At 38.7% G+C, this 10167-nt stretch overlaps 1 protein-coding gene across 1 annotated transcript in view; it reads left to right on the forward strand.

The window, feature by feature from the left end:
- The window catches only part of KIF5B (kinesin family member 5B), a gene marked incomplete at its 5' end in the record, with an annotated part of 28144 nt that extends 21882 nt beyond the window's left edge, over window positions 1-6262 (forward strand). Inside the window, 6 exons of the mRNA XM_008935231.1 lie at window positions 320-380; window positions 484-555; window positions 732-836; window positions 1329-1545; window positions 3379-3511; window positions 5886-6262. Of these exons, the coding sequence (XP_008933479.1) occupies window positions 320-380; window positions 484-555; window positions 732-836; window positions 1329-1545; window positions 3379-3511; window positions 5886-5892 (595 nt within the window). The remainder of the gene's footprint in view (window positions 1-319; window positions 381-483; window positions 556-731; window positions 837-1328; window positions 1546-3378; window positions 3512-5885) is intronic.
- Window positions 6263-10167: the final 3905 nt, after the last annotated feature.

Genomic DNA, 10167 nt, shown 5'->3' on the forward strand with positions numbered 1-10167 from the left:
TTCATCCTGAACCTGACTTGGAGAGTCTTCCTTTTTCTATTCTAGAAACTTAGAATTTGTGCATCTGAATGCACTTCTTTGTATTCCTCCACTATTAAATGTACTTCCTGATTTTTCCTCCTGCAACTCCTCTACTTCCACACACGCAGCCCCTGGATTTTTGAGTGTGATGTCATCTGTTGGTTACGTCCTTAATTGAGGACTTCAGCTGAAAGATGTTTTCCATTTGGACCATGTAGTGTTTATCACTCTAGTCTCTTAAAACATGAAAATTTCCAATTTTGCTGCAATGTTTCAGGATTAATTTATTCTTTTTTAGGGTTATGCAGGATAGACGGGAACAAGCGAGGCAAGATTTAAAGGGTTTGGAAGAGACTGTGGTAAGATAGGATATTTTCCAAAGCAAATGTCAATACTTGCCTTTTTTTTTTCAGAGTTTTGTTTAATTGTTCTTTTTAAAAAAATTTCTTGTCTTAACTGTAGGCAAAAGAACTTCAGACTCTTCACAATCTTCGGAAGCTGTTTGTTCAAGATCTGGCTACTAGAGTGAAAAAGGTAATGTGGTGCTCTGTTGAAACTTGGTGTCTCTGAGAATGCTACATTAATTTCAGTTCAGAACTAAATTAGGAATAGATCTTTATATGATGTAATTATTTGAGCTCAATCTTAATATGTACGTTCAGATTTGTACTCAGCCTTCTCTCTCCCTCCCTGCTCCTTTGTTGCTGCAGAGTGCCGAGATTGACTCGGATGATACAGGAGGCAGTGCTGCACAGAAACAGAAGATTTCCTTCCTTGAGAATAATCTTGAACAGCTTACAAAGGTTCACAAGCAGGTACAGTCAAGCTTAATTTCAAGTTGTAATTAAAAACAAACTACTTAAGATACATGATTATAGAAGTGACTGACTGTATGTTGGTCATAAAGTAACTGTTCTGTAATGAAATATTTCTGCATCTTGAGTGTGTCTCTTGATATAAAACAATAGACTAAAGTTTTCCTGTAAAATTGTTACTTGAAGTACATGTGGGTATGCAACAAAATAGCTGTTTGACTTGGATCTTCTTCAGTTTAAATTTGTGTTTGTTGTTAGTATATTAGTCTAGGGGGTGCTTGCCTGTCTCTGAAGCAGAATGGAGACTATAAGTGGCCATGTTGGGTAACACGTTCTTCCACAAGAACTGATCTTCAAATGCCCAGTCTTAGTGATGAACTATTAGAATTACTAGAAGCCCCACCAGTTTGCCTGTTTAGGAGCACAAGGGTGTTTCCTTGTCTTTCCCTGTGAAGAGAGGTACCAAGAAAACAATTGATTTTGGTTTTGTAGCTGGTACGTGATAACGCGGATCTTCGCTGTGAACTTCCTAAACTGGAGAAGCGACTCAGAGCTACAGCTGAGAGAGTTAAAGCTTTGGAGTCGGCTCTGAAGGAGGCTAAAGAGAATGCTTCTCGTGATCGCAAACGGTATCAGCAAGAGGTGGATCGTATAAAGGAAGCTGTGAGATCCAAGAATATGGCCAGAAGAGGACATTCTGCGCAGATCGGTTCGTAAAGAGCCCTTGCCCCCCTAAAGCTTTATCTGTCTCCTGGCTTTTTTTTTAACCTTTGTGCACATGTGCATATTGCAGCCCTCGTTGGAACTGCATGTGCGAACATGATGTATTTTCTACCATGAGTTATATTTTGGTTAATAGATTGTAAGGGTGGGTGGTGGTGGGTGCTTACTGGGGGGATTCTTTATTATTTATTTTAAATGGGTCTCTTCCTGGGTAGCTGGATTCTTGTATGTGGTGGGAAAGGCTTACCAACCTAGAATTCTAGCCTGAATGTGTGCTCTGTTGCCTAGAACAAAACTATACACTGAATGTGAGTCCTAAGTCTGTAAAACCATTCTCATTTCCATTTCTCAGACTAAGTAGATATTCCAAAGCAAGGAGCGAGAATAAGCTGTGACCTTAAACACAAAAAAAGTTGGCTTGCTGCCCCTTGATCTTGTGGGGGAGAGGGACAGACAGAAACCCACAATCAATATCCTGAGATCCCCAATTACCTTTTTGGTTCTTTGTTCTGAAACATAGTAGTCTGTAGCCCTCCCTGGGGGAGAGGAATGGAAAACCCAGAAATCCATGGTAACTAGTAGTGCTCCTTGTGGTGTGCTGGGAAGGCAGTCAGCTTGTCTTCCCATGGTCCTCCACCTGCCTTTGTGCTGTCAAGTGCTGTGGGCCAGGAGGGTGTGACCTGTGGAGGACTTAACTGTGGACATGATGTTATTGTTGAAGTAACTGTGTTCCAGCATTTTTGCAATCCCATGCCAGGACTTCAGTAATCCATATATTTTTCTTAAATGCTAATGCAACTGAGAAGAGCATTGTGGTTAAACTTTGCTCATATTCTGTAGGTCTGCAACAAGTTGTTGCAAAATGAAATTTTTTTTTTTTTTTTCTTGGTTGCTTTAAGTGATGGCTTGAAGACAGGTACTTTCCTGTCTTATCTCTATCTCAAGTGATTTCCACAACAACAGAATTCTCTAGTGAGTTTGCCACAGGTATAGGACCTCTTATTCTTAAATGTCTAGATGAACTAATCATGTCTTACTGGAAATCAGCTTCCTATAAGGTAGAAATTGAAGAGTGATTCTCTGGTGCAGTTGCTGCCAATGGGTACTTTATACCCCCCCTTTCACCTGCTGAAACTTCAAATGCTTCCATTCAATATTATGGGACTTTGTGAAGTCATACCATTGTGCATGTACTGTGAGGGCTAATGGAGAAATGACCGAAAATACAGTTTACACATCAAATGTATGCGGCGTGTTGCAACTGCTGTTCTTGAAGGCCGTAACAGAGCAAATTTTATTTTTGCGTTGTGTTAAGAAGTTGAAGCAGTGTTACCTGTGGAGTGATTGGTATCCAAAACCACTTGCAGAGCAGAGTAACCAGTGCCTTATCAATCAAGGAGATGTGGGAAATACAGCAGGGTATAATGATACCTTACAGGAACAGAACCCTTGTGAAACTATCTAGTGATACATTTTATTTGAGTTCTTACTGCCAAGAAAAAAGACATTCACCTGGAAATACATTAGGTGGGGCAGATAACATATGGTGATTAGCGTTATCAGAAGCTGTGCTAGGTTTAATTCTGACAGAATTCTGACAAAAAAGCAAAACCTTGTCTGTTTTTCAGGGCTTGTTATAGTTGACACTAATTTGTTGGATTCTTAAAATACGATCTCCTAAACTTGTTTTCTTATTCAAAGTGTGTTCAGTTTTGATTATTACATTTGGGATATTCTAAAATAAAGCATTTGGAAATTTGAATAATCAAAGGTAAAATTGTGGTGTGCATACTTGTAAGTCATGTTTCTATTCATGCAGCTAAACCTATCCGTCCTGGCCAGCATCCAGCAGCTTCTCCAACTCATCCAAGTGCAATTCGTGGTGGAGGTGCGTTCACTCAAAACAGCCAGCCAGTTGCACTGCGTGGAGGTGGAGGACGGCAAGACAAAGTGTGAGTTAGTCTTGTGGGATTTTTTAAAATGTGTGATTAAACCACTTTGCATTAGTTTTATAACAGTTCATTCTGTAGCATAAAATCACGCAAGTTAACTTTTCTTTACAGAATTTTGTAGTCAGAGGATTAGTATATGTGTACATCTGACTAACATGGCTGCTGCTTTTGTTATAAAACTAGTTTGTTGTAAAATGTAGTTCTGGGATTGTTCTGCAGGAGTAGAACACAATGTGAAAACAGTCAGCTGGTGATAGTCACCAGTTACAGCTAATAGGTGCTGTTTGGGAGAGGAGTAGGCACTTTAAATTCTTTTGGCCTTGCTAGTATCTTTTAAAATACGTTTTTCTTCAGAAAACGTTCAGTGGTGAAACAAAATGACCCTATTCTCATACATTAGCTATTTGCTGTTCTTACTATGTTTGTGCAATGCTTCACGAATCAGTAATTTGGAAGCATTTAGCAGAGAAATTCATGTTTTTGTGTGGTAAATTTAAAATGTTAGCCCTCTTAAAATACGGTTAAAGTAATTGAAATCAATGTGCACTTACTTGAAAATGCCTCTGATGTGCTAAGTAATTACACAGTCTGGTACTTAACATGCTGAAGTTGCTTACAGAATTACATCTCTTTGTAATTAATGCCTGCATTACAGTTGGTCTGTTGGTCACCTCCTGATAATGCTTTGCTGCATTGTCTGCCATCTTCATTTTTCAGCATTTGTATAAATGCCTTCTGGCTGTTCCCTTAGGGTTATCTGCATCTTCAGTTTGAAAACACTCCTAAAATGGTTGTGTGGTACTTGAATCCTGGGTGCTTCCCTTCTGAAGGGCTTCAGAGCAGCTTATGTTAATCTTGTTTCCATTTGTTTCTTTTTATTAGCTGACTGACTTTTAAAAGCTTTCTTTGCAACTTAGAGAAAATCAGGCTGTAGTACTAGTTAGGGTGCCTGGTTCTGTTCAGTAGAATCTCTTATTTACTAAGAGGTTGATGTGATATGTACTTTAATAACCTTGAATAACATTTACCTTGACTGATGAGGGAGCTGGCAGTTTGTGGAATCTTGGCCATGTTGATATGGTGAAATTAATCTCCAGATAGCTCCAGATTGACTACGGAGGCCACCTAGCTCTGCTGTACAATGCAGAGACATTTCAAAGTATGATTGATCAAAATCTTTTAGGTGCCTACTTCAGCATGAGTTTGCACATGCTCTGATGTTACCTAGAATTCCAACTGAGGAGACCCTATAGTCTCATACTTCTTTAAGAGTACTTAAGATAGTTGATATAATCAACAATAAATAACTAAATTTTGGGCTTGCTCTGGAGAAGAGCTTTCACCGTTTGTCCTGGAAAATTTCAATAGGAGTCTTAGCATTTTGACTTTTGGACTATGTGTAGATAACTCACAAAGCAGTAGTGGAAAATTGCTAGATGTTGGCTAGAAGAACACCTTTTTAGCAAACCAAAAAAACTCTCTGTAACATGCTGATAGAATCCCTTAAGCAGCTGTAAAGCTTTCATGTAGTTCTTTTAATGTCAACATGTTACCTATTGTTTAGCACTTAAAGGCAGGACATTGACTGTAACTTATAATAAGTTTCTATCTTATTTTTGGAAGACTTTGTCCCTTACTGAAGTAAAGGAACAAAACTCTTTGTGAAGTTTATTTAGTTAAATATAAATTTGTTCTGAGCTTCTGAATACATGAGTAGCCAGTGTAAATTTTTTTTTTTCTGTAGTAATGTCTGTCACATGTTTTTGAGGATTAATAAGATACCAAGTATCTGAACTTCTAGTTAGATAAGAACTTCTGGTGCAGTAGGAACATGATGTAGTGTTTTACATTTGGAGACCACCATTTAACTATTCTGGAAACATTAAGTAAATACAGAGATGGTTAAATTATTTCCCAATGCAAATCACTTATTTTCAGGATGATTAATGCCAAATGATCTCTTCATTACAATTTCCTCTTCCCAAAATAGCAAAGTCAAAGCTTTGCAGCAGCTGGTAGGTGGTGTCCGGGCAGTTCTCACTGGCCTGCAAAAGTAGCAACAGTCATGGGAAATGGAGCTGGGTTATAACTGGTTGTTTGTAGTGTTTACTCCATTAAGTCAATCAAGATTGGATACTCGGTCAGTTTGTGGTGCTGTAAATTTGTTGGTAACAGACAGCTTTGCTTAAATGCTCTGTGTTGTGTAGTTTCTTGTTGTAAAGTAGATGCTTTATTAGCCCGTATCTGAGTGGTCTAAGAAATCACCTTTTAAAAGCTATGTAAATCGTGTGTACAGTCTACTGTAAATGTAAATAACTTGGCTTTTTTGGCTTATGAAGTGCAAGCACTTAACTGTTATTTTTCTTATTTACAGTTGCTGAGAAGTGAATGCTGTGTGAGGAGGATTGGATATTGTGTAGAGGGAGTCATTCCATGACAATAATATCTCCCTTTGGGGACTGTAGGATTATTTTTTCAAAATGTATAAATTATACCTGGCCTGTACAGCTCTTTCCCCTTCTACAAATTCTAACTGATTCTCCCCCCCAAAAAAAAAAAAAAAAAACAAAAACCAACCTAGAGTGCAATTTTGGCGTCTTGAAGAATGACATGTTACTTAAAGTGTAGCTCTGCTCATTACACAGTTTGTCTTTCATGTCTTAAATTTAGTCTGCACTGTGCCAAGCTGAATGTACGTTGAGAAAATCTTAGTTCAAATTTTCTAGCTTAATTTGTGTACATCTTATTGTCTTAGGGAATGTGCAACAGTGTTTAAATATACTTTTGTTTTTGTCACTGGCATAACACTAAAGTCCCCCTGCCTCAGCAGGGCTCTCTGCAGTCTGCCCTGGGGGCGAGCCCGGCTGTGCGTGGGAGACCCACACCGCCAGCGGGAGCTCGGGGCGAGCGTGGCTGTGAGCTGCTTCCGAGGAACTGCCCGTTTAACGGGTGGCTTAGAGTTACTTATTGTACAGTAATAGGAGCAAACCTAAGTTTACAAAAAAGACTTTGGCAGCGGGTTATCCCATCTGTCCTGTTTCCGATATTACACACAGTACAGTCTGGTGGAGTGAAAACATTCTGCTTCATTCTGATGAGCCTGTCTGTCCATTTGTCTGTATCTGTGATGTTCAGTTTTGCTATTTTATAATAGTGAAATGAACACAATCTAAAATTAACTTGATATTCCACTACAAACAGAGTACTGGAATTTTTTTTGCTACAATTTTAACTTCCAATTAAAAAATTTTTCAGCACCTGGCCAATGAATTCAGATACACTAATACCGATGTGAGTTTTTAAAACTGATGTATCTGGAAATCCCAGGCACACGTGTTAAAGGAAAATGAAGTGCTACCCTGAATTGTATTTGTAATCCATTTGTAAGTAGGTATATGAAATATCCAAAGTAGTAGTTGTTGAATATTTTTCTTCTCTTTGCAATAAAGTCCTGTAAAGTGGCTAACAAAATGAAACATGGGTTGTTTTTTGGGGGGGTTGTTTTGTTTTGAGCTCAAATACTCCCACCAAGCCTAATCTGGATTTTAAAGTTTTATAGTAAAATTTTCCTAACTTATTCATTGGGTTTAGCCACTGTAACTTGAACAGCCTTCTTTTAGTTAGAAATTGGTTACCAGGTCTTTGAGAAAAAAGGACCTTAATATTGCGGACAGAATTTGGGGAGCTTTCTACACCTGGGTGGTACCACTTTGTGTGCTGGCTTGAGTTTTTTGCTGGCTATTCATCAGTCATTGTGAAAGCAGTAGAGACTCTGACTGTTCAACAGCAAATCACTTTCGACTTTTATATTATAAATAGACAAAATATTTATATTATGATGGAGAACAGTCAGATTTTAGAACTTGAACCACTTTTTTCTATATCTACAGTAGTCTGAACTTTTAATAGTTAGATTTTTTTAAAAGTTGAGTGTTTCAGACAGAAATCTCACTGTTTTGGAGTTTTCAGCTTTTAAGACTATTTTCTTCATTAAGGCTGCCAAACACTCCAAACTTGTAGGTGTTTTAGAGCATGATTAAAGACAGCATGCTGAGGAAAGAATTGCAGTAACAGCAGTCTATTTTGAATGAATTTTCTCATAACAGAATCAGCACTGTCCGTTATCTTTCACAGCGTTAACTACAGGTTTTCTGACCTTCATTTGTTAGTATGCAATCACAAAAACAAAAACCAATTTATTTAAAATGCATTCAGATGAAGCAGGATTTTTTTCTCATGCCTGTGAATGGGGGTTTCATTCCTGTAGATAATTGTCATGGGTTTTGGTGCTGAAAATTGCTGTGTTAAAAAAGGTAACTAGCCTTTAGCTCAGTGTACATCACCTTTTTTTGTATTTTTTATTTTAAACTTCTTACAGAGTTTACCAAGAACTGCCTCTTAAAATGTAAAAAACAAACAAACAAACAAAAACCAAACCAACTTTTGTTTTGTTTTCTGGTTTGGCTGTCATGGGTCAGCCAGGCAGGACAATTACTGTTTTTTGTAAATGAAAACAGTCTGTGTGGGGAATGTTCAACACTGCTGTTTCAACTGGCAGTCTGAGTGATTATTTTTATGTTCCGCTAGATCATATTTTTTAAAAGATGGTTTAGACTAGGAACTTGGTGAAATAATATTTATTTCTGGTGAACAACTAAATTATTTACATAACTTAAATGCTGACTCACTACTGTGTGTAACTCTAAATTTGACATGAGGACAAGTCTACCTGTGGAATATGATTTAACTTCAGTACACTTAAGATGCATTAAAACAATTGGTTTGGGGAAGACGCCATATAGTTTTAACTTACCTGCATGCTGTAAATGTATTTGTGTTTAAATAAAGAGAAGAAAAATCTTTGAACTTGGTGCATTTATTCTGTCGCTATACCTGACAAACTGTCTCTGTATAATACTTTTCACTTGATAGGTTTCATGACCTGTAGTATCTCTGTAAATTGTGATCATTTGCTTTCTCTAACCTCTTATTACAGTGCTTGGAAATACATTTAAGCTTTCCCACATGTGAATATGAATATTTTAAGTTTTAAAGTCTTCAAAAGTCTTGTCTTTGAAAGGCTGTTCATGACAGAAAAAAAACACACAAACACAAAAGCCTACATGTAGTGATTTCTTAGCTGTAACTGGGAGTTAAATATACAAGATTATTGCTACGTGCTATTCATCAAAGTGTTTCTTCCTTTTTTTTTTTTTTTTTTATGGTTACATTCTAGAGTAAGCTGAAGTCCAGTTAGAGACAGCTGTACTTCTTTCCAGGAGCAGAACAACTAAGGAGATCACCTTAATTCAGACCTACTGGCAACTGAAGAAGCACAAATAAACTTATATTCCACACTTACTTGTTCCTTAAAGAGTTCAACCTGTGGATTGCAAATTCTGAGCACTGCTGAGTTGACACTAGTACCTGATGTCTACTGTATTTTCAGCTTGAGCTGTAACTGCTTGTGGTTTAGGTCCTCCTTGGTGAGCCAGTGAAGGAGGGAAGTGAAATGGAGACCTTGTATTCTGCTAGATTGACAGAACAAATGATTGGCTTGGTTCAAACCAAGAGCTCATCTAGGTAAATGTCTCTGAAGGTGCCAAATCTATGGGTTGCCCAGAAAATCAGTCAAACATGATAATTCCTCTCAATCTTCTCTCAATGTGCCATCTTGGGGACTTCCCTGAGGGTGGTGACAGTTGTCTGTGCGGTGATGCTTAAAGTTCTTTTATCCACCTGCTTGGATAGTTGTCTTTAGAATCTATGTAAACTTGCCTTGGTTTCAGTTGGAAAGGAATTCCCCTGAGTTACTATTTGCTTAATGAACTTTTTTAAAAAAAAATTCCGCTAATTTGGTAAATCCTCAGTCTTGTTTGAAAGAAATTAATCCCTTTCTAGCATTTCTGTGCCACCTAGACTTCTGTAAACTGCTTTGATCTGCTGGCAGCCTCAGCCCCTGCCTTTTCCCATTGAGACTGGAGGGTTTCCCTGCCCACCTTAAGATCCCAGTGTGACTTGTCACTGCGCTGGGGGAAGGGAGGAGCTACCTGTTTTTCCCCCCCCCCCCCCAAAGAAAACTGCGCCCGGTTTTTCCCCCCCCCCCCCCCGAAAGAAATCTGTATTCCTGCTCCGATAGGTCTGTTTTCCTCCCTAACTGTGAGGCTGTGTGCCACAGGGCCATGTAACAGGAGAGGTGTGGAAATGCAGGTCCTCCAGTGGAGGGAATACAGGCCAGGCTGTGGAGCGATACAAGATTCAAGTTTAGTGTGTGACACTTTCTAAGTCTGAAGTTCATCTTATAAAAAATGAAGAGGAGTTCTCTGTCACTGCTGATTGTCTAGCTGCCCAGGAAAGGACTATTTTGTTGATGAGCCTTTAGGGTCATAATGAAATGGGAGCCACACTCATCATGTCACTACTTGGGACCATAAAATTGCCCAGCTGGTCTTCACATTTCAGCTGTGCAGAGCTAGTTATTATCAGCTAGAAACTAACCTACTGGGTGCAAGCCATCTCTGTGAATACTTTATTAACCTGAGACCTCATGGATGTGGCAGAGAGAAGGGAGGGCTGCCCAGGGAAGAAGGGATCTTGTGCAGTGAGAGCTGGTGGTCCAGGGAACCAGTTGTTGAAGCGGATGGTTTATCAGAGCC

This window comes from Merops nubicus, unplaced genomic scaffold, assembly GCF_000691845.1.
Source record: "Merops nubicus isolate BGI_N331 unplaced genomic scaffold, ASM69184v1 scaffold6012, whole genome shotgun sequence".
NCBI classification, from domain to species: Eukaryota; Metazoa; Chordata; class Aves; order Coraciiformes; family Meropidae; genus Merops; species Merops nubicus.